At 36.5% G+C, this 23,165-nt stretch overlaps 1 protein-coding gene across 5 annotated transcripts in view; it reads left to right on the top strand.

Moving 5' to 3' along the window:
- The window catches only part of arhgef10la (Rho guanine nucleotide exchange factor (GEF) 10-like a), a 162,592-nt gene that overhangs the window by 80,954 nt on the left and 58,473 nt on the right, over nt 1-23,165 (top strand). For 4 of the 5 annotated variants that reach the window (XM_067388019.1, XM_067388021.1, XM_067388022.1 and 1 more), the window contains 4 exons: nt 2,144-2,259; nt 4,814-4,941; nt 9,598-9,669; nt 14,191-14,291. In XM_067388019.1, coding sequence (XP_067244120.1) covers nt 2,144-2,259; nt 4,814-4,941; nt 9,598-9,669; nt 14,191-14,291 — 417 coding nt within the window. The remainder of the gene's footprint in view (nt 1-2,143; nt 2,260-4,813; nt 4,942-9,597; nt 9,670-14,190; nt 14,292-23,165) is intronic. The other variant, XM_067388020.1, reaches the window with a different exon arrangement.

Genomic DNA, 23,165 nt, shown 5'->3' on the forward strand with positions numbered 1-23,165 from the left:
TTTTTTGAATTTCAAATAATTTATTCTGCTGAAATATTTCTAGACTTCTGATATTTTGACACAAATGGTCATCTACAGCAAGTAATAATAATAACATACCTGCAAACTAGTCGCTTTTTGGCGAAATTCACCGTTTTGAATCTAAATATGTATTCATGTGAATTGCGTATCCAAAGAGTTTGTTTTTTAACAAACGACAACAAAAAAAAAACATCAGAAAAGCCGTTCAATGTCCAAAAACTTGTTAGTGAGCTACCAAAATGAACTTAGAGAGGAGCATTTTGATATATATCCACTGTGACTATAGGCCATTGTATATTCATGTACTTAACATGTGCTTCAATACTGAATGTATAAAACCGTTTTATGACGGCCACCATTTAAATGTTTAGGCTGATATTAAAAATGAGTAGAAACATAGTTATGTCATTTAAAAACGTATTATAATGTTATTATAAAAACTTCTTCATGTGTAATTTATATGCAAGTAGCTAACAAATTAATTAATTTTAACCTTTAATATTATAATGATGTACCAGCTGTGGTTCCCTGTATAGCTTACAGCACTAGTTGAGATATTTTTTTAATTAAGGAAATTTGCCATGTGATAGGCCCCAAATTAATCATTATTGAATTGAAGGTAATCAAATTGAAATCAAATCGCAAGCTTCTGTTTGTTGTTTCACTTTAGGCTGTATTGTGTATTGTGCTGTATTGTGTCTGCATAGGCCTCTGTTGGTGGCCAGCCAGCGTGTGTGTCAGTTTACATATGACAATGTGTGTGAGAGAGATAGACTAGTGGAAATGGCAGAATACCATGCAATAGTGTGAAAACTAGATCCCAGCACACCAACGGATTAGTCTGGATTACAAGTCAGCACATTCACCTGAGGCCAAGGTGGGCCACAATCCCACAAACCTGTAGGCCCGCCTGAGGCCTTGCCACGACAACCAGAAGAGCAGTCTGCCAGCTTGCGCTGTAGGGGCTCACTGTTCCTATTTTTATTCAAATGTGCCTGCTATTGATCAAGCCGTGCCAGTGACAGATGTCTCTGTGGCTGTGTGAGTTGAAGACCCTATTAAATTTCTAAAGGTTAGAAAGAGACAGACAAAACAGTGGAAGAAAGATGTAGAGGTGTAAAGAGAAGTGGATGGAATCTAGACAGTCAGTGAAAGGCAAAAAGAGATAGAGAGATGGTGTGTCAGAGACTGAGAAAGATCTCTGACAGACCTTCCAGCAGTACTTGGAAAATTAGGTTTAGGTGGGGGTCAACAATTGCCCGTGCCGCCCCAATTCTGCACACAGGTCATGCGATAATGCGGAGGTGCAGAAAGGCCAGACAGTCCTGCGGTCTTCGTATCCAGCTCCAGGATTTAATTACACTCCTCATTCCTGGGCTATCAGTCGGACACATAGAGCAGATTCACCCCCGCTATTGATTTTGCAGGCAGGGACCGCAAAAAAGGGAATGGGGATTCAAATCGATTGTACATTTCACGTCTAATGAGACACCTGTGTTCGTTTCGTCACCCTTAAAGGGCTTCATATTTCCAAATGGCTTCATTTTATACTCTGCTCCTTTTCCTTATAGTATTAGCCTCTGTGGCTACACAAACAATGGGAACAATCGATCTATCTTCAGTATCGATTCTCTTTGTTAGTGGAGCTACTGGAGAGTATTGACAAATGAAAGTTTTGTGATTGTCCAAAAGTCTTTAAAAGTTAAGTTGATTTTGTTTAGATTTGCATTAGGGAAAGTTTTCAAGTGAAAGACTAGAGCACAACGAGTCTTCCTCTTTAAAGGTCAGGTATCTTTCTGAAATTTGTCTTCTATGTCATTGTAGACCACTATCTGCAGGTCGCAGATCAATTATTTGAAATGGAGGAATGTGCATTGTGTAGGAAATGCTAAAGTGCTTTTTTATTTGAGCATAGCTCACAGTGTAACCGAGCTGTCCTGACTTGATTACATATTCGAATGATTCAGCACCTTACAGGAAGCCTTATCCACTGAAATACCATCTCATCTATCGAAAACCCTGGAGTGCAGGTGCTTTTCGCACTCCAGGGGTCATGCTCTGATAAAGCATGGTGTGAAATTTAAGTACTGGATAAGTGAAGCTGGTTATTTTTGATTGACAGGAAGTATCATTCTGGGTCCGCCCCGTCTGTATCAGGAACTGCAGGAGTTGCAGCATGACCTCTCAGTGGTAGAGCAGGTCACTCTGCTTGTGGGGACTTTACAGGGAACTTACCAGGTAAACAATGTTCACTACCACACATACAATAAGCCCATAAGTGTTAAACTGAAGGAAACTGACATTATACATTAAACATTACTTTGGGGCGAGGTTGGTAAAAAGTAATTGTAAACATGGCTCATAAATTGAAGTCGTGTCATTAAGTAAAACACACAAAAAAAATACAATTTATATGTTTAATGTATAATGTATATGAATATTAAAATGCTTGTTTTTATGTATACTACTGTTTGAAAGTTTGGGGATGTTTTTTTTTTTTTTTCTCATGTTTACCAAAGCTCCATTTATTTTATCAAAAATACACTAATATAGTGAAATATTACAAATTAAAATAACTGTTTTCTATTTTACTGTATTTTAAAAATGCAATTGTGATGGCAAAGCAAAATTTTCATCAGCCATTACTTCAGTCTTCAGTGTCACATGATCCTTCAGATATCATTCTAATGTGCTGGTTTGCTGCTCAAGTTACATTTCTTATTATTATACATGTTGGAAACAGTTGTGCTGCTTAATATCTTTTTGGAAACAATTATACATTTTCTTTCCAGGATTCTTTGTTTGAAATAGAAATCTAACAGAAATGTCTTTACTGTGTTTTAATTGAATGAATAAAATGACCAATTTATTTATAAAAAAAAAAAAAAAAAAAAAAAGGACTTTTGAATTCTGTCATTTATTACTCACCCTCATGTCGTTCTACACCGGTAAGACCTTTGTTAATCTTCAGAACACAAATTAAGATATTTTTGATAAAATCCGATGGCTCAGTGAGGCCTGCATTAACGTCAAGATAATTAACACTTTCAAATGCCCAGAAAGGTACTAAATACATATTTAAAACAGTTTATGTGACAACAGTGGTTCAACCGTAACGTTATGAAGTGACGAGAATACTTTTTTTTGCAGTTTCATGAAGCTTCGAAGCTGGTTCGGAGCCTATATCAAACGCCAAAGTCACGTGATTTCAGTAAACAAGGCTTCTTTATGTCATAAACGTTTTGAAATTTCAGTGGTTCACCACTGGGGTGTGTGACTTTGGCAGTCTGATACACGCTTCAAACCACTTATTCAAAACAAAAGATTCGTAAATCTTCGAAGCTTCTTGAAGCTGTGTTTTGAAATCGCCCATCACTAGATATTGTTGAATAAAGTCATTATTTTGTTTTCCACACAAAAAGTATTCATAACATTAAAACTGTTCATGTGACTACAGTGGATCAACCATAAATACGTCCTTAGTAACTTTCTGGGCATTTGAAGATAATTGTGTTAATCATCTTGCTTGCAATGCAGGCCTCACTGAGCAAACAGATTTCATCAAAAATATCTTAATTTGTGTTCTGAAGATGAAGGAAGGTCTTACGGTGTGGAACAACATGAGGGTGAGTAATTAATGACAGAATTTTTGGGTGAACTAACCCTTTAAACACATCAGCTTTAAAAATAAGATCAGTTGCACTTTTGGATAAATAAATGGAATTTTCATTATAAAAATATAATAGCCAAACACTGTCCCAAAATTATAAAAAGAACAAAGTCCAGGAAAGATCAAGGTAGAATATATTAAGCAGCAAAACAAAAGCAGTATTAGTCACACATGGTACAGCCATCTGGGGATGAAAGCCTTTGGGGTAACTGCGTTTTCAGCGTAATTAAATTGTGATCAAAGTTCAGCAACCAAAGACGTGGATCATCAATTGATTATCACGGCATCCGCTTGATAGTTGGACGACAACATGGGGAAACCTTCATAATCTGATCTGCAGTCAATGTTCAGATGGGAGATAGCTCTGAACAGCATGTCTACACAGCACAAGACTGCTTTCAAATCAGGACAGCTCCCCTGATGCCTTGACAGCCACAAAACCAATACAAAACAGCTAGATATAAAATGTAACGGCTCTTTGTCTTGCATGCTTTCTTGACCATAACCACGCTTTTGGCCTCTTTACAAATGACCAATTGCTACCCAAAATCTAATCAGAATAGAAATGTGCAAAGAATAGAGAATAGGTGAACTTTTGCAGACCTCATTGATTTTGCATGTATTTCAATTGGCTATGTCTTTTGGGAGGAGTGAATAATTTGGTTTACAAGAGGAAAGCCTTTATTATTTCTTCAATACTTGGAGGCCAAAACCATAATCAACATAACAAAAATGTTTTTTGACTTTTTGCAAGGACACATTAAATTGATCAAAGGTGACAGTAAAGTTTTATTTAAAGTTCTATTTGTTTGTTTTATTAATAATTTTGCATTGGCTATTATTGGGCCTGTGCAGTCCCTGATGACATTAAAATCTTTCAGTGTATTTTTAGTACTTTGTACAATTTCTGAACTGTGTTGGGTCAACGCTTGATATCCAATGTAAAGTCAAGGTCCTAAAGCACAACCAGTTTTTATATATATATATATATATATATATATATATATATATATATATATATATATATATATATATATATATATATATATATATATATATATATATATATATATTAGTGTGTTTGCTAGAATCACACTTGTCAATCTTTGCTGTGTTTTATAGAATCTGAACACCACAGTAGCACAGGACTGGTGTTTGGCGCTGCAAAGGCTGATCCGCATCAAAGAGGACCAAATTCAGAGTGCCAACAAGTGCCGTTTACGATTGCAGGTCCCTGGCAGACCAGACAAGTGAGTAAACGGGGCAAAAGCTCAAATTTTCTTTAGCACCCTCAATAAAATGCAAAAAAAGGACATATTAATAGGTTCAAGCCATTTGTAATCCAAAAACACATTTTTCCTTTCCTGATAACTCTTGATAGATTACATTTGCCTCAAGAAAGTTTGTAGTAAGACATGCTGCTAAATGGCTTCTGAGATCTAAACAAGAAAAAAACTATTTTGATTACTCCACTGCTTGATTTCAGACTGGCAGTTTTATAATACAAGTCCTGCATACATTCCCTGGTGCAGGTAATCCCAAGCGGCACTGAAATATAATGGCAGGTGACAAACATGTTAATGTTCATCTGCTACAACGTTAAGATGATGAAGGAGCCCGGCACCATGTTAATTTCCCCTAATGAAAGTGCATTACCCGGCTTTATTTGCGGCGTGTGTTAAAAGCCTACCCCTTGTCACCTTTAACGAAGCCAAGCGGCAAATTACAAGCCTAATAGCATGACGGGAAATCATTAAGTGATAGTTCTCAGATTTGGGAGATCAAGGAATGCTGGGAGTAAAGTTACACAGCCCCTTTCAGTCTGGGAAGTGCTACATTATGGCTAGTCATAGAGCTTATTCAATTCATTTAACTTAGTCTAGGAGCTGCTGTTTCCCATTTGGAGCAGTAGTGTCATTTCTCTTTGATGCGTAGACAGGGGCTTTAATGTACTCTTATTATGTCACATTAAGAGTCAGTGAATGTAAATGTGTCAAGGCGGAGGCTGCACATTTTTCACAGTGCACTGCACCTGAATGTGCTTATCTTAATGATGCAGAGTGAGAGCGGAAACTTCACTCATAGAATCGGCATGGAAGGAAGAGAAATGAAGACAGATTAGTGGAGGATTCAGCTAAGAAAAGAGCTGAGGAGATGGGGAGAATATGAGAGAAGAGAAACAGAGAGGTGAAAAAACATAAACTGTAAAGCACATGGAGCAGTTGACGTTTATTTATCCTTTATTTTCTGAGGAGAATGTGTTTTTTGGGCTAAGATGTACATGTAAAAATAATAAAAGCAATTTAAAAATTAACCTGTTATTACATTTTTAATGGGATAGTTCACCCAAAAATGAAAATTCTGCAATCACTGGCTATGTTTACACGCACAACTGATGATGTGTGCGTTTAAATGTCACAAGCTTCAAAACGGAATTGAGTTTTTGTCATTATACGGAGTTTCCCGCTGTTTGCACATACAGTACTATTCTCCCACATTGCTTCTTTTCTTTGTTTTAAAGAGCAGACTTAATATTTATCTATTTCGGGTCCTGATTAGGAGACGACGAGCACATGAACCGTTGTGCTATGCTGCTTATATTTATCAATCAGTAAAAACACCCCTTCCCACGCTCAAAATAAAGTGAGGACTGATGGGATGTAGTTTTGCTCCACTTCACAAACGATAGGAGGAGAATTTTAGAATAACACGACAGTCATTTCTGACATTTTATTTAACAACAATTGCAGCTCATTCCACACGTCATTACGCCATTTCTACATCATTGCATATGCGCAGTCCTTTCCAGTTTCGGTTTTCAATCCAATCAAGTGTTTACAAAAAGGAATAAACCACCCATTACAATACGACTGAATAAGATTGGTTTCTCTGAGAACCCAATGAGAACATGAGGGTTAAAACAATTCTTGTGTAAGCTCACTTGTCGTGTTCATGTGAACCATTTCAACACAAAAAAATTACTTTTTTTTTTTTTTTTCATTTGATCCTCACTACCTGACTACAAAGACAAATAGTGAATTGCAAGCTAAGAGGACATACAAGGGACTGATTTTCTGCCTTGGCACATGGAAGAGACTCTGCAGAACGTTTAATCTCTGTGTGCTTTCTCAACCTAATGTGACAGCCCTACCGGCCCAGAGCGCCTCAGTACCCTGCAGTCCTCCCTATATCTGTCAGACCCCTGCTCTTCAGGCCTGCTTGGTTGGCTCACGTTCTGCAGAACCCACAAGAGCAATCTGCTCAGTCAGATGTTCACCAGAACCCCTGCCCTGCTTCCAAAACAGTCACACTCCCTGAATTTTCCAATGCCCGAGTCAGCCTGCTGTGATGTCATAATGCATTGATGTCATTAGGATAGGAAACCAAGATACAGTTATTATTCACTTTTATGAATCTTTAGAAAAACGTGTAGCGCTACCAGTATAGACTGTTCAGACTGATACAGCAGGGCCAGTGTTATCCGATCCCCAAACAAATTATTTTAGTGATTCGAGAATATACAATGTAGTCTGAATTCCAAAAAGCTTTTATGAGTCAATATTTTTTTAGTGAATCAAAAACATACAGCACGACCGATGTAATTTTACTACTGAACAAATTACTTTTTTATAAGCCATTTATTTTTAGTGAATCAAAAACACAGTCCAACCAGTGCAATTTGATTCCCTAAACAAATCATTCTTATGAGCCAGCTCCTATTAGTGAATCAAAAACATTTAGTGCAGCAAATGTTGTCTGAGCCCCAAACTAATAAGTCCACCATAGATGTTCCTTTAGTGAATCAAGAATTTTGAATGTAGTCTGAATTCCAAATAGATTTTATGAGGTGATTCTTTTTAGTGAATCAGAAACGTACAGCACGACTCGTCTAATGTGATTCCCGAATGAATGTCTCTTATGTCTCCGTCCTTCGGATGAGACGTTAAACTGAGGTCCTGACTCTCTGTGGTCATTAAAAATCCCATGGCACTTCTCGTAAAGAGTAGGGGTGTAACTGGCCAAATTCCCTCCATAGGCCCTTACCAATCACGGCCTCCTAATAATCCCCATCCATTGAATTGGCTCTTTCACTCTCTCTCCTCTCCACCTTCAGCTGGTGTGTGGTGAGCGCACTGGCGCCGTTGTACTGTGGCTGCCGTCGCATCATCCAAGTGGATGCTGCACACTGGTGGTAGATGAGGAGAGACCCCTGATATGATTGTAAAGCGCTTTGGGTGTACAGTAGTACATATGAAAACGCTATATAAATGCCTCATTCATTCATTCATTCATTCATTCATTCATTCTTATTACCCAGTTCTGTTTGTGAATCAAATACAGCACAACCAGTTTAATTTTAATCTTGAACGAATGACTCTTAAAAGCCATTTATTTTTAGTGAATCAAAAGCCTACAGCACAACTAGTGGAACATTCCTGAAGAAAATGTGAATGGTGCTTGCAGTGGCAAAACTCGGCACTATGCAGATGCTGCAGTGATGCGTGTAACTGCAAGACAGCCAATGAAGTCTGTATAATGTTCTGGTGCTGAAATATGGCTTATTCATGAAGTTACATGGTTACTCTAAATGGTTACTATGGTGTGCTTATATAGTTTATGGGATGATATTTAAAGACTATTTGTCATTGTGAATCAGAAGAGCCAAACTCTTTTGATATGCCTTTTTAATGTTGTTATACGGTTGCTATGGTGCTGCAAGTGGTTGCTAGGGCTTGGCTATGAAGTTGCTACGTCATTACTTATTGGCTGCTTGATAGGCCGAGTCAAAAGAGCCTAAACCCAAGTCTCTGTGATCTTCTGATCCAAAGATATGATCTTACAAATTTTGTGCCATTTAAGTCCCAATAACCTACAGCACAACAAGTTTAATTTTAATCTTGAACGATTGACTCTTATAAGCCATTTATTTTTAGTGAATCAAAAACATACAGCACAACTAGTGTAATTAGTAATTTATAATTAATGACCCGTGTATTTAACAGTGAACTAATGATTTTATGTGCCGCCATTGCAGGTCCTTTTTAGCGAATCACTTCTAAGGGCAGTAAATACTGTAAGAATTGCATTTAGTTTTTCCAAACATAATGAAATATTGAATGGAATGGAATGGAATGGAATGGAATGGAATGGAATGGAATACAATAGAGCTGTCAGAGCTATAGTGCTCATTTGGCTGATGTTAATTGAATCTGGCTCACAACATTTGCTGGTTTGGTTTCACCCTCTTTCCCCATCATTTCCTCTCCTCTCTCCACTGGTCTATAAATAAACTTTTTGGCAACAAGGCCAAAAAGATCCTGTTAAGGAAAAAAGGAGAACATGATCACAGAGAGGCAGAGAAGAAAAGCTTTGAGTACAGAAAAAAACTAATTTAAAACAATCTCTTTCTCTCTTTGGTAAACATACACAAATCCTCTCTTTATTTACCTATCATTCTCTTTAACAAACACATGCATACAGACCCAGGGAGAGAGGCAGTTCCCAGCATGCACCCCCTGTTCATTGTTTTTCACCTGCTGTTAGTCTAGGAGCCTTTTCTACCTTCAGATAACTCCTCTCAGCAAGCAGCAAAAGGGACGGTGACACATGGAATTTCAAAGCGCTGCCATGGAGGCTGATGTAGATTCAGGATAATTAACATCACCCATTCAACTTGCCGCAGATCCGTGTGTGCGCTTACGTGTCCTGCCTATTACGCATTGACAAAAGCATGGCGGGTTGATTGAGAATAAAAATAAGGTAGTAGAAACACAGATGGCTGAAACCAAGGAAAGCCTGTTTTTCATACTAGAATGTTTTTTCTTCTAGGTCTTTGGAGATGTATTTCATGCACTGTATTTAAATTAGCTGTTTAGTCATATAAATTTTTTTGTTGTTGTGTCTAGTGGGCTTTTCACTCCTGAATTGGTTACTCCAAGAACATTCATTCTCCATCCTGGCTTAGTAAATAGCCCCAGGTAGTTTCAAAATTTCACCCTGCATATTTGTAAACCCTGTCTTAATGTTGTTATTTACATTTTACGTTTTAATGCATTTGGCAAGACACTTTTATTCAAAGTGGCTTATATTGCAATTAAATGTATATATTTTATCAACCATCAATACCATTTTATCACTTGAATTCCCTGGGATTCAAACCCATGACCATGGTGGTGCTACTCCTTGTTTGAGCTTTAGGAATTTGTTTATTCATGAGATTAGTAACATTGATTGGACAATTACAGATTGGCCACATAGATTCAATCTTCTGAAACACTACAAAAATCTAAAAAAAAAAGCCACAATAATGATAATTACTCCAGTTAATGCATTTGCTTTGACTGTTTCACTTACACTCTGAAATTAAACCGTATGAAAGCACATGAATATTTATTAAGGAAAGCAATGATGCAGTGATTTATGATTGGTTGTCTGTGGCTAAACAACTTCAAAGCAGTGCTAACCCACTTGTGTGAAACTTTGCTTAACCCAGAGTTTAAAAAAGGCCTAATCTGGTTTTAAAATTGTTAATCTAGGGTTATGTGTGAAATTGATAGGTTAATTGATCTTGGATTAATGGGCATAGGGTTTATAGAGCTTATAGACATAGAGTGCTTTCTCCAAAGCCACTTCCTGTTTGATTTACAATCACCTCCAGTCGGCACAGAGAAGAGCTGAGTGCCTTGCTTCCATTCCACCATCTGTCCTGTCATTCTGCATTAGTGTCACACACATGCCACAGCACTGACCTGCAGCCATAAATCAGTCTGTTCTCTGCTCTCCGTTCTGCCCTTTCTGCCTGGGAGTCTGCCTCCTCTGCTGTTTCTTCATTCAGGCCGCACAGAGACACACAAACTCGCACACCTTCTCACAACCACCCAGATTTTCAATCAGCCAGCGGGAGGAACCCAGGGCCGTTCTGTTTATCGTGTTTAGACCGATGTGGGTGCCCAGCTTTATCCCAGGAATCAAATTAAGCATTGAGCGCACTTATTCGACTCTAAAAAACAGCCCTCCCCTATCCCATCTCTTTTTGCTTATTTTTCCCTGTGAAACCATTGTGCTGAGTGAAGGAAATATCTGCAAGTTGTTGTTTGTGTTTGCCATTCTAGGAAGGAGCCAGGCACCACATAAAATTTCAGTCGGAATGCGCTTTCTTTATCTCTGAGCGTCTTCGAAGGTTTAGTTTCATTCTTCTATATCTGCATGTGTCTTTGCACTCCATGCTTTTCTTCTTTCCTTCTCTCTCTGACTCCTTCTGTCTCCCCTGGGCTGGGAATGAACACAGAGCAGGCAGAGGCTGCTGGTGTGACAGTATAACCAAGGCAGGCATCATCGTATTCTCCAGTCAATTACCTTCTAATGATGTTTGAATGTGAATTGCTTTCCCTGTCCCTGAGCCTTTGCTGAGACACTTACTTTAGTGGGCATAGTCTTAGAAAGTCAAAGTATTTTTACAAGTGTAGAATGGGTTCTTGACTCATTGAAGGCCTGGACAGTTGTGTAGGGCGAGTGCCAAATTACTGTTCGGCTCATAAGTTTGCATACTGCATTCATAAACCACACTCTACACTTTTCCTTTTTTTAAATAAGAGGAATCATAAAAACTAAATTTGGTTTTCAATGTAGTACTTCCCTTATAACATTCAATTCATTCACAGCAATTATATTTTAAGAACTTCAACTAGATGCTTTTGTTTGTATCTATGGTTCCATAAAGTTCCATTTACTGGTGAAAATCTATAGAACCTTTCCATTGCACTAAAGTTTCTTTGTAGGTTTTTTAAAGAAAACATTTCATGAAAGTCTGTTTTGGGAACACAAATTTCTTCCATTCTTCCATTTAGGAGTATGGTGACACCACACAATGACATCACAGATGTTGATAAAAACTGACCTGGAAAAAATGCATTGTGATTATTTTCCTATTTTCTGTGTCAAAACTGAAATGTGAACAGTAACATTTAGGATTAGAAATGTCCCAAAAAAAAAAAAAAAAAAAAAAAAAAAAAAAAAGCTTTTTAGAACCAAGTATGTGCAATTTTTTCGGATTTTTTTTTTTGTCTTTTGTCTCATATATTTATAAACATTAGTTATGCAGCTGCTCAGGACAGTACCAAGTGAAATCATTTTTTTATTATTATTATTATTATTTTACATACATAAATACATACATACATACATACATACATACATACATACATACACATTCTAATGAATTGCATTATATGGCAGTTAATTAATCAAATTAATCTCATATCAATTTTGGCTGAGAGATTATCCCCCCAAAAAATCATTTAAAGTCATTATTGTGTTAGATGAGAAAAACATTAAATAGTAATTACTAAAAGTAGCTTTAGAAAGAAATGTTTTGAAATGTTATTTCACATAAACGTTTAAGTCTACAATGTGGCAATAACATTTTTTTTCAGAAGCTGCATATAAAGTGGCATTTAGTAGGGCTGCACGATTTATCACGCGGTACGAAAAATAACTTTAAGTTCATTTAACTAAACGCGATTATAGCTTAATTGTGATTCTTAATGAGATTATGAAATCGCAAAGGCGATTATTTTGTTTTTTATGCACATCAATTAAGTGTCAATGAAGTATGGCTCCAAGTTCTAATCCATCTGAAAGCACTGTGAGTTTGAGTCGCTTATAATGTACATTTGAAACGGCAACATGCGTCAAACATCTTTCCAGACATGAGAAGCATTTATTAACATTTTGTCCAACAAAACACAACATTTAATAACATATTTAACATAACATACTGCATGGCATATTTGGAGTTTCTGCGCAAGAGCGCCCTCAGATGGAGAAGCGTTTAGGGTGAATTCAGATTGATTGGGACCCATTTTCCAAGTCATCTCAATGGCAAAAAGTGTCCCAATCACCCTGAATTCACCCTACTACTGATCACAGATCCGTACAGCTCTGACAAGCTGCGCATAAAATAATCGCAGCCTTTGCCAAATCGCATGTGGTTTAATCGAGATAAATCGTGCAGCCCTAGCATTTAGGTATATTTACACACTGTTTAATGCAGCTCTGATTCATTGAGGAACGAAGCAAGTGACCATCTTTATAAATGGTTCACTCAACTATTGGCTCACTCGATTTCATAAAATTTCTTGGATTCATTAAGTACTAAAACACCACCGTGTGTTGCTCAGAGACGGACAACAGTTCTGCTGTGACTTTTTGTTTGGAACTATTTTCATTGGCAATATTGTCACACTATTAACTTGTTTATTGAACTGTTGTATAAAATCAATATCACATTTACAATTCTGCAAATATTCGAGTGAAAAACAAACACTTGCTCGTGTGATTTTGCTAAACTATATCATGACATAAATATAAGAAAAAAACCTAGAGGGGCATTTTTGCACTCATATCTTGAATTTTAGTGGCATTTTTTTTAACTGCATTCAGTCGTTGCCCTGCATCATGTTCATAACTAAACTGCATACAATGTAGGATGACGTACATGTCTTTGCCGGGGCAGGGTAACACACCCTGCAAAATGATATTAATGCGCTATTAATTATTTTAACGCGTTATTTTTTCATAATTAATCATCGCACCAAATTAACGCTTTAAATCGACAATCCTAATATATATAGTTTTTGTTTTAGATATTTCTAAGTATTTATAAATAATGGTAGATGTATGACTGATTCTGCAAAGCATGTATCCTTATGAGCTCAACTGCACTTCACAAGAATGAACTTGCCTACTGTGGGTATATCTGAGGTTTAGATAACAGTTTATAATGATTGAATCAAGAAATTGAATCACATTTTCAATTTTAAACTGTCATTCTTCAAAGTCAAATCCAGATGTTTTTTTTTGGTGGCCAGTCTCCTTCAATAACTCATATTAAGAACCTCATCCCATCCAGAAGCACACGGTGCTCAGTCGTGCTCGTGCAATTGCCCCTTGTAGAAGGTGTTACTGAAAAGTTCTGGTCCATTAACCTGGCTAAACATCTTGGCTGAGAATGCAGATCAACTCAGTAAGCTCACCTCATCTCCAGGCCTGACACACTCCACCCTTCCCCACATAACCCTCCATGCCACCACATCCACAGTCTCTGTGACCTTCGTACTGCCTCTTTGAATAAATAAATAAAGAAAAATGTGTGCAGTTGTGGGAATCTCTATACCTCCTTCTCTGCTGTCTGCTTTTTCCTCCTCTAAGCACAGCTTCATGGAAAAAAACAGCAACTCAGCACACAGATCCAGACTCAGCTTGAGATCAAGCTGTATTGAGCAGAGTGGCAGCTGCTCTCCCCAGGGCTCCTTGGTGCACTGCAGCAAAACTATTTTATTGTATTATTAATACAGATAATTAAGGTGCCACCATGTTGTGATGTGTTTTTATGGAAATTTTACAAGATTATCTTCCTCAGAGGGCCATAGCAATGAGCCCATGTTGGATAGATCAGTGTATTTCACCACCTGTCAAATGTTTTTTTTCATGTACTGTAGATCTGGGCGTCCTGTAAGCTTCACTGTGGTCTTCAACACACCAAGCCCTGTCAGCAAGATCTCCTGGGTCAACCGGTTCCACTTAGCGAAGATAGCACTGAGTAAGATTGAATTTTATCCTCCACTAACCCATGACTTTAGGCCTTTTGATCTGAAACATTGACTGTGATTAAGATCTAAAAAATAAATAATAATTAAAATAATAATAATTTATTTAAATGTATTATTATTAGCATTACTATTATTAATTAGGATAGATTATCTTAGAAGCAGATGTGTGTTTTGTTGTGGGTGTTTATTCAGACCAGAGAATGTCTTCTGCATGCAGTAAAATAACAGACGATAAAATACAATTTCACAGTCTCATTGCTTGGTTATCTAATCTCTGCATTTACAAGTTGTGACTTGTTGGTTTGCTTTGTGTTTGTCACATCAATGATAAATCAGAGTGCAGCCATGATTTATTTTGGTCTTATCAATGAATAAACCAGTTTTAATATGCATTAACCCCTGGGCAAGGATATATTCAGCCACAGCATCTTAAACTAATTCCCTGAAGAAGTCATACCTCTTACTCCTATCACAAGCTAAAAGAAATAGTCTGTCTGGCAATTTTCAAAGAAAAATTGAATTTCACAAGAGCTTTAGCCTTGTCAGTAGTGACGAAATATTATAACTTCCTGTTTTCTTTTTCTTTTTGCCTTTTTCCTATCATATATTTTAGTACTCATCATAAATTGGGTATAATTTGAAAGCTTAACTTAATTCAAAATTCGTTTTAAATTCTGACATTGATACTTAAAATCCTTTTAGCGGGCTCCTCACAGTAAATCTATTACAAGATTTATTTTGACTGTTTTATAATCATTTTTTTGTAATCTTGAGACTCAAGGTTTCATATTTGGTGACTGTTTTGATTAAAAGTGATATTGTGACAGATATGTATTAATTTGTTAGGAGTATGCATAAACAAAATAAAAAAATAAATCAATGGAATGTGGGTTTCATCCAGTGGTTATTTTTGGTACAGCGCCTAAACAAAATCTCATAGGAACTTCAGTTTTTGTGATATCAACTTAAAATTTGGACTAAACTTTGTTAGACATATGACTTTGATTTTATAGCAATTTTAGAGTAAAAATTATTTTGTGTACAATTTTATATATATATAATGTAATATATATATATATATATTACAGTACATTTGTATACTTAAACTTCTATAACATTTCTACACATTCATTTCTTAAAAGCAATGATCTGAGTGTCATCTTTAAAAGAGACCAACCTTAGGTCTGTATTCCAAAGCATTCATGAATTACAGCCATTTAAGATTGGATAGTTTGGATTGCATTTTCACATCTATGCTCAAAAAAGAGGTGACAGCTATTTAATATTTAATTGTACATGCTCATTTTCCCAGATTTGTACATACAGTTAGTGTTCTCAGAAAGTTAATCTTTAAAAACACTAATAATTTAATAACACTTAAAAATTAAATCTTTAGCAAATCTCAAAATGTTTTTTTTAATACTTTACATTTATAATTTTGTGATGCTTCTGGTGGCATTTGAACTGACTGATTTTAGTTTTTAGTGTTTTATTTTTAATTAATCTACACTAAATATGAATTAGTAACTTTGGTCACACTTTAGATTAGGATCCGGTTCTCACTATTAACAAACTATTATCTACAACTTTTGTCTCATTAAACTCCTAATTACTGCTGCTTAATAATAGTTAGTAAAGTAGTTGTTAGGGTAGGATTAAGGGATGTAGAAAATGGTCATGCAGAATAAGGCATTAATATGTGCTTTATAAGTACTAATAAACAGCCAGTATTCTAGTAATATGCATGCTAATACACAACTACTTAATAGTGAGAATTGGACCCTAAACTAAAGTGTTACTGTAACTTTAATATCATAAAAGTCAAATTAATCAGGCGACTTCAATGGCTGGTGTGCAAAGCCTCTCTTATCTATGTATAGGTTTCTGTTGCAAAACAACTCCACATTATGTTCATATTATTGTACAATCAAAACATCTGGGCATTAATGTGTTAAATGTTGCTATCAGGGTCAGTGTGCCTTAAGCTAATGAGGTAGTAAGTATGCTTCATTGAAATGATCACAGTGAGGCATCCAGTTTGTTGTAAGTTGTGATAAAGCTCTTGGAATGTCATTTCTGTGCTTGAATTGAATGTTGTAAGAAAGCTGAAATCTAGCAGCTTGGATTTTGTTTTATTGATGCCATGCACAAAATATATGGGCACAGGGTTTCTGTCAGTCTGCAGACTGGGTCAGAGGTGTGGATAGTTAGAGATGCATCAAAAATACCAGTGACTGATGGAGTCTGACTTCTCAGACGTATGCTTTTGCATCTTTTTCCACACCAGCTGAAGTTTAAAAAAAACAAAAGAAGTGGTTTTACTTTATGAGGGGCATGATCAAAGATTACATCATGCTACTTGATGGACATACAGAGAAATGAGCACAAATAGGGCGAACTGGAGCTACGTCTTGGAACCAAGAGCTATAAGAGCCTTGACTGGAACCTGTTTTTACACTTTTAGATCAGATTTCCAACCATTCTAGGTGCAAAGTAAATTTGTTCAAGCCTTGCTCTTTTTTTGTTGTTTTCACAACAACAATAATGGCCTTACATATGCTGCCAATGGCTATTTGTGATCTGTTGTTGAAAAGAGCTTTATGGCAATAGGCAAATAGTAATCTCGGCTGACAGTAAGTGGATGTTGGCAGCGTAACTGGCAACCCCCCCCCCATAGCAAAGAGAGAATGACAAACCTTCCTGAGAGCCTTTCAAAAAAAAAAAAAATCTCCACTTTTCTTTTCTCTTTCTTAGCATTTTTTGTAAGAAGCCATTTGGCTTTCTGTGCATTTCCCTGTTTGCTTTCCTGCTGTTTCTTGGCTCGTCCATAGTTAGCTGTCAGATTTTTGTTCCATCTCAGCCAGGCTTGTTGACCAAAATGAGCTTTAAATTCACAACTCACTGTGTAACTTTCACACTTCACTTTACAGAGTCGTAACATGTCATATTTAGAATGTGCAGAAATGTGTATTTCAGAATCACATCAAAAAACAACCCAAGCGTTTTGTGCAGACTGTCGTTATCCAGCCTGCTGAAGATGTCGGTTACAACCTAATTTCATTACACCCACACATTGCCTACTCATTTAGCCAAATGAAATTACAATAACAGAAATGCTGGTGCAATTTCATGGGTGGCCTGTTGTTGCCGAGCTCTCTTACGTCCTTTGAGGATGTGTGGGTCTGATGTGGAAAGAAAAAGCCTTTGATTGAGGTCATTTGAGACCCTTCACCTCCCATCTGGCAGTGTATTAAAACACAAGCCACTTCCTTGTGTTATCAATCCCTATGATCCTCCATTCACTGTGTCCTCTTTGACGCATATTGATCCTTATTAGCAAGCTTCATAAGGTATTTTCTGAACCCTCCACCTGTTTTCCCCTACAAGTCCTGCATTGATGTCTAACTTTTGTCTGATATAAAATGCACAGAAGCTGTTTTGTCTGTTATGAGGGCCATTAACAGGCTTATGCTATGGGTAACATATGCTTGTATCTATAAAAAACATGCTGTCAGAGAACAGTGTTTGTGATATTGTAGTGGGATGCTGGGAACTCATGGGGCGTGAGATCGAGAGCTTCAACATGACTGTGGATGAGTGTGTCCTGAGGGTTCCATTAATTATGAAGATGTGGTTCAGAGATTGCCACGAGAACAACATGGGGTGCAGAGAAAAGGCCTGATTCTTTTTCCAAATGCTCCCTTGTTGCACGTTCACAGGTTCACCTTTAATTAATATGTTTGACACATAGACTTCAAGGGTTTCCATCAGAAATGTCCAATTCTAGTGAATCTCAAAATTAAATCACAGATTCAAGTTCTTGTGTGGCATTTCAGATCTTTCTCTCTCTCCTTTTTTTTTTTTTTTAAAGGAGGATATTTAGTTTAATTTTGATGTGCATTGCTGTATTTTTAATTCTGTCATGACAACTCTGACAACTCTTGGCATGGTAATGGGTATGGCAATGTTGATATATTTGGTCTTGTTGGAAGAGATCTGTTATGCTGCTGCTGCTACAGAGCAAGTTTGGGATTTGCTACTGCCAATACATCCAATACATACGCTGCTGTGAGCAAGTAAGACATGCTGTTGCTGTACAATGTAGCGTACATGAACTACCCGTAGCAGATCTACACAGGTAGAGCTATATATTATATATATATATAATAATGTATGAAACATTATATTCATTATATTGTCTGAATAGAAATGATATATTAAAACTAGATGATATATACTATATTATATAACCACTATGATATTTACTAAAATACATTCAAATATTTTAATATGTTAATTTAAATAATATGTATACATGAATATACATTACTACATAGATTCACTGCATTTAACTAGTTTTTCTTTTAACGTTATCTGGGTCATTGACGAATAAGGTTTTAAAAGTGTAAATAAAAAACACATAATGAAGATATAATTAATTTTGAAGTTTTATTAAGTGTTAACAATGAGATTATGTGGTTTTTATAATCAATTAATACTGCTTTTGTCATTTTTTACAATATAGACAAAATATTGTCATAAAGTCATTCAGTTTAACCAAAATTTCAGTTTTACCAAATGACGCTTTTGGTTATACCAAATGACGATATTTTCAAACAATGTTAACTGGCTGATATCTAGCTAGCTAGCAAAAGGACAATCAAACATTTTATATTTAGTACAAGTTTTTAAAATATTACAGCTTTTTCCATGTTTTATTGCAGTTGTACAAAATGACCTGATGTTTTGAGACATGCGTATGAGCAAGTGAAAACTTTAATTTTTCAAATAGTTAAGAGAGTTTATTACTTTGCTTCACGACCATGTGGTCCTTTGCAGGTGTCTGAATGATGTCACATCCTGTCACATGATACTGCCCACATGATTTGATCCAAAATGGTCCCTTTATATTGGTAACTCCGAATGACATTAGTGAAAATCATTTTTCCAGACATTCTTTCTCATAACAAAGCAATGACTTCTACACATAATTTTAACACAATTTTGCACTATGTTGATATATGATGTTCTAAAATCATGCCAGAATAAAAAATATATACATTCATTACATTCTTAGATATTTTAATCACAAATGAAATGGCTGTATTGGCCTTTGGATGACCTTTTGAAAACTTCAAAATCTTTAAAATATCTTAATTTGTAGCAAAATATAATTAAAACATTATGGATTCAATAAAAGCAATCTAGTTGTACTACCTTACATACTTTGGATGTCAAATCTTTGTTTTTTATTATTATTAAGGCCTTTGGGCAAAAAAAAAAAAAAAAAAGACCCATCACGTCATTGATCCAACTACTAATTTATGACTTGTAGCTTGGTATACAAGTTTCACAGTAGCTTCCTCAGTACTGGACTTGTGGCTGCTTATATTGTCAGTTGTAAGTACATGAACTCACACAAAGGAAGGCAGATTGATCACAGAGCTGAAGGAAGAAAGTTTCGAAACAGCAGGAGAGATATGGAGAGCAGTATATGAAGGCAAATTCTATTTGTGTGTGTATCTACTCCATGTGCAATAGTGGTAGACAAAAAACAAGGGGATGTGACTGACAGCAAAGCATTGTAAATTAAGCACTGAAAATAAGAGTGGGGAATCATTTGTAAACCTGTTATTGAAATGGATCAGGTTGATGATAAACAACAGGTGGAGGTTGGGATATGTGGGCATATGTCATCTGAGGAAGGGAAGCCAGTGGTAGTTTACCCCACTCCACCTGAGTGACTCACTCCATCTCCTCTCGCTCCTGATCGGTGATCACTGCCGCGGTCTGTCTGGCACGGCTACATAATGAGAGAAAAGAGGACTTTTAGAACAATTCTTTGAAGTTCTAGTGGTCTTAACCTGTCTCTTCTTTCACTCTACGCTCAGCAGAACTAACATCTATGGATGTCATAGCAACTGATCCCCCCCCCAACTTTCAAATGTGACCAAGTTAGGGAGCTTTCTTTCATCAAAGCACTTTCTGAAACCCATTGATTCTTCTAGGAAAACAGCATATGGAAAATGCTCATGAAGTGAAAGAAAAGGCATGAAAGGCATTGTTCACTCCTTGTGTATTCTAATGCTGTTACTGCACACAAAGAATCTTTTGAAGTAACTGTACAGCATTGAGTCTTATGCTTCCTTACGACTGACTAAAGTGTTTATTAATGGATTGTGACTTTTCTCTCTTTGTGTAGTACACGTTTAATTATATTTCCCGATTTGTCAGTATGATTTTTTTTTCTGCTGAAACTACATTCAAAACCCAAGCAACAGGATGCTTTATATTTTTTTATTTATTCATTTATTGAATTTTTATTTGTGAATCAAATAGCTTGTAATTTTTGGTTTTTATATGATATTATGTTATATTATGTCATTGACACGTGTATGCTTTAAATGCAATTCATATTAATATTTAGAAATCATAAAGCTTGCACAGTACACTATTACTTTTTCTTTTCTTCTAATGTGAATATATAACCGCATTAAGCCATGCTGTTATACATTCATAAAAAATTCATTTCATGATTTGTAAATGCAGTATTAATAGGAATTCAATAAACAATTGTGCTGCTCAGCATTGATCCCTGAAGTGTCGAGCATCCTGTGAACTCTTTTGTTTCGACTGTATCTTTGCTGCTTTTGTCAAAGTGTTTATAGATTGGCCTTCTCTGTAATTAATCATCACAGTAGATTTAAAGCCCACCGCTGTTAGTCGATAATGCCAAAGCATAATTAAAATTAAATCCCTATTATACGATGCTTCTGTATATTTGCTAAGCTGCTTTTGGAAAAAGACTGTAAGGTCCATGAGTGGTTACCAGCTATTATTGTAAATGACAAACAAGTTAGATGAAGTTCGGTGTATTGTTTTGCAGTACATAGCTGCTAATTAAAAATGGTGTTTGCACATTTGTCCTAAATAGATGTGCCTGCTTGTGCACCTTTCTCAAAGAGTCAAGGCAGCAAACTTCTAATAAAGCAGCAAGTATAGTTTCCACCAAGGCTGGTGGTTCAGCTATTCACAGCCTCTCTGTGTGCCGGTTTCCTGGCCCATTCTGATTAATGTTTTTAATTATGCATTTTAGATGGTACTGAATAGCAATTTGGATGTTTTAGGAAAAAAGCAATACAAGGGCATTAATACTGGGTGCTACTGTTAGGTGGTCATGTGAACCTTAAGAATGGCACAAATTGTGGGACAAAGTATTTAAAATTTCTCCAGAGTGGAAACCTCTGATTTAAACAACTTTAGAGTTACTTTTTTAATATATATAAGTGCAAAACCAAATATAAGCTTCATTTTTCATCCTTTAAACCTTCCAGGCACTGTAATCCATTGTAAATGCCTTACTCTAAATGCTCTATAAAAAAATAAAGAAGTAGCCGAGGCTAAATTATTTTCTCTGGTAATTGACATTATGCAACTAATGCTGCCAACTGAGCTTCTCTTTTATTGAACCAGAACATTTGTTCAATAGCAAAGCCTACAATAGTTCCAATACAATTTGTCTGAAACAAATTGACGACCCCAGTTCCTATCATTCTTTTACTTTCATCTGAGAGTTTGTTTGTGTGTGTGTGTGTGTGTGTGCGTTTGTGTGTGTGTGTGTGCTTTTTGCCTATATGCAGATGTATTCCAAATACCCTTAACTTTTATTTTATCCCTGTTTATCATTCAGTGTCTGCCTGGTAGAGATACCCGTTAGCCTCCAGCCCAAATCCTCTCTCCTGTCCATCATTCTCTCACCTCCGTTCTCACTTTCTGCTTCTCCTTTGTCTCTATTTCTCTCACACTCTGACAGCGGCTATCAATGAGCAACCCCTGGTTAAACCCCAGCCTCCCTGATGAGGTGCACACTTGTTTGCTTATCCTTTGCTAAGCGGCTTGAGTTTTACGACACAACATGAATAGAATGATGGTTGCTGCATTGTTAATGAGGGAGTGAAGGGAGTGTGTTTGGCTGCTGAGTTCTGGCTTGTTCCTCGCATTGTGTTAGCCAGGGTATTGGGAGCTTATGCGGGCAGAATGCATTATGCCCGAGTCATTAGCAGTGCTAGCCCTTGCTATGCAGGGGCATAAGACAGGCCTCAACATTGCTAATGTCTCATCTAACTTGCCACTGCAGCGTTTATTGAGAGTGAAACATCAATTATTGTTCATTATTAATATATTTCAAAGTGCTGAATGTCAATGCTTCCATGCATCCTAGTACACCGGCAAAAGCCAGTGTTTAATCTTCTCTGGAGAGTTTGATAATGTATGTTTGGACAAACTTGGGTATTTAATAATGTCTAAAGGTGTGTGAAACAGGAATATTGACCTTTCTGACAAAACAAAACAGCAAAGAGCACATTTCATTAGCTACTTTTATAGCTATCTTAAGGGTCACAGTATGTGAGTGCAGTGTGAGGTAGGTAAACAGTGAACATGATGATGCGCAAGTAGGGTTGACTGACAGCTAGAATTCAATTACAGTGATTTAGAAGTGAATTACACTCCTCGATCATCCTTCCAAAGGGCAAACTTGTGATAAGATCAGTTTTATTTAATGAGAAGATATAGAGAATTCAGTCCTGTTTGCAAAAGAAAAGGAGATGTGGGTGGAAGGACTAGATGCTTTTGTATGTTAGTAGAATTTGCTTTCATGCTTCACTGTGCTGTGAAACTATATAAACAGCCGCATCGAATGAAAAGCAGGTAGGCCTAATACATTTCCAAAGAAATCAGGGCCTTGCTTTTGTTATATCTGTCTGACAGTCAAGAGGGTCAGGGTTTTACAATTTACAATATAGCACCAATGCAGAGAAAGATGCATGCCTGGATACCATTTACTTTATGAAAAAATCATATTA

This window comes from Chanodichthys erythropterus, chromosome 6 (assembly GCF_024489055.1).
Source record: "Chanodichthys erythropterus isolate Z2021 chromosome 6, ASM2448905v1, whole genome shotgun sequence".
NCBI classification, from domain to species: domain Eukaryota; kingdom Metazoa; phylum Chordata; class Actinopteri; order Cypriniformes; family Xenocyprididae; genus Chanodichthys; species Chanodichthys erythropterus.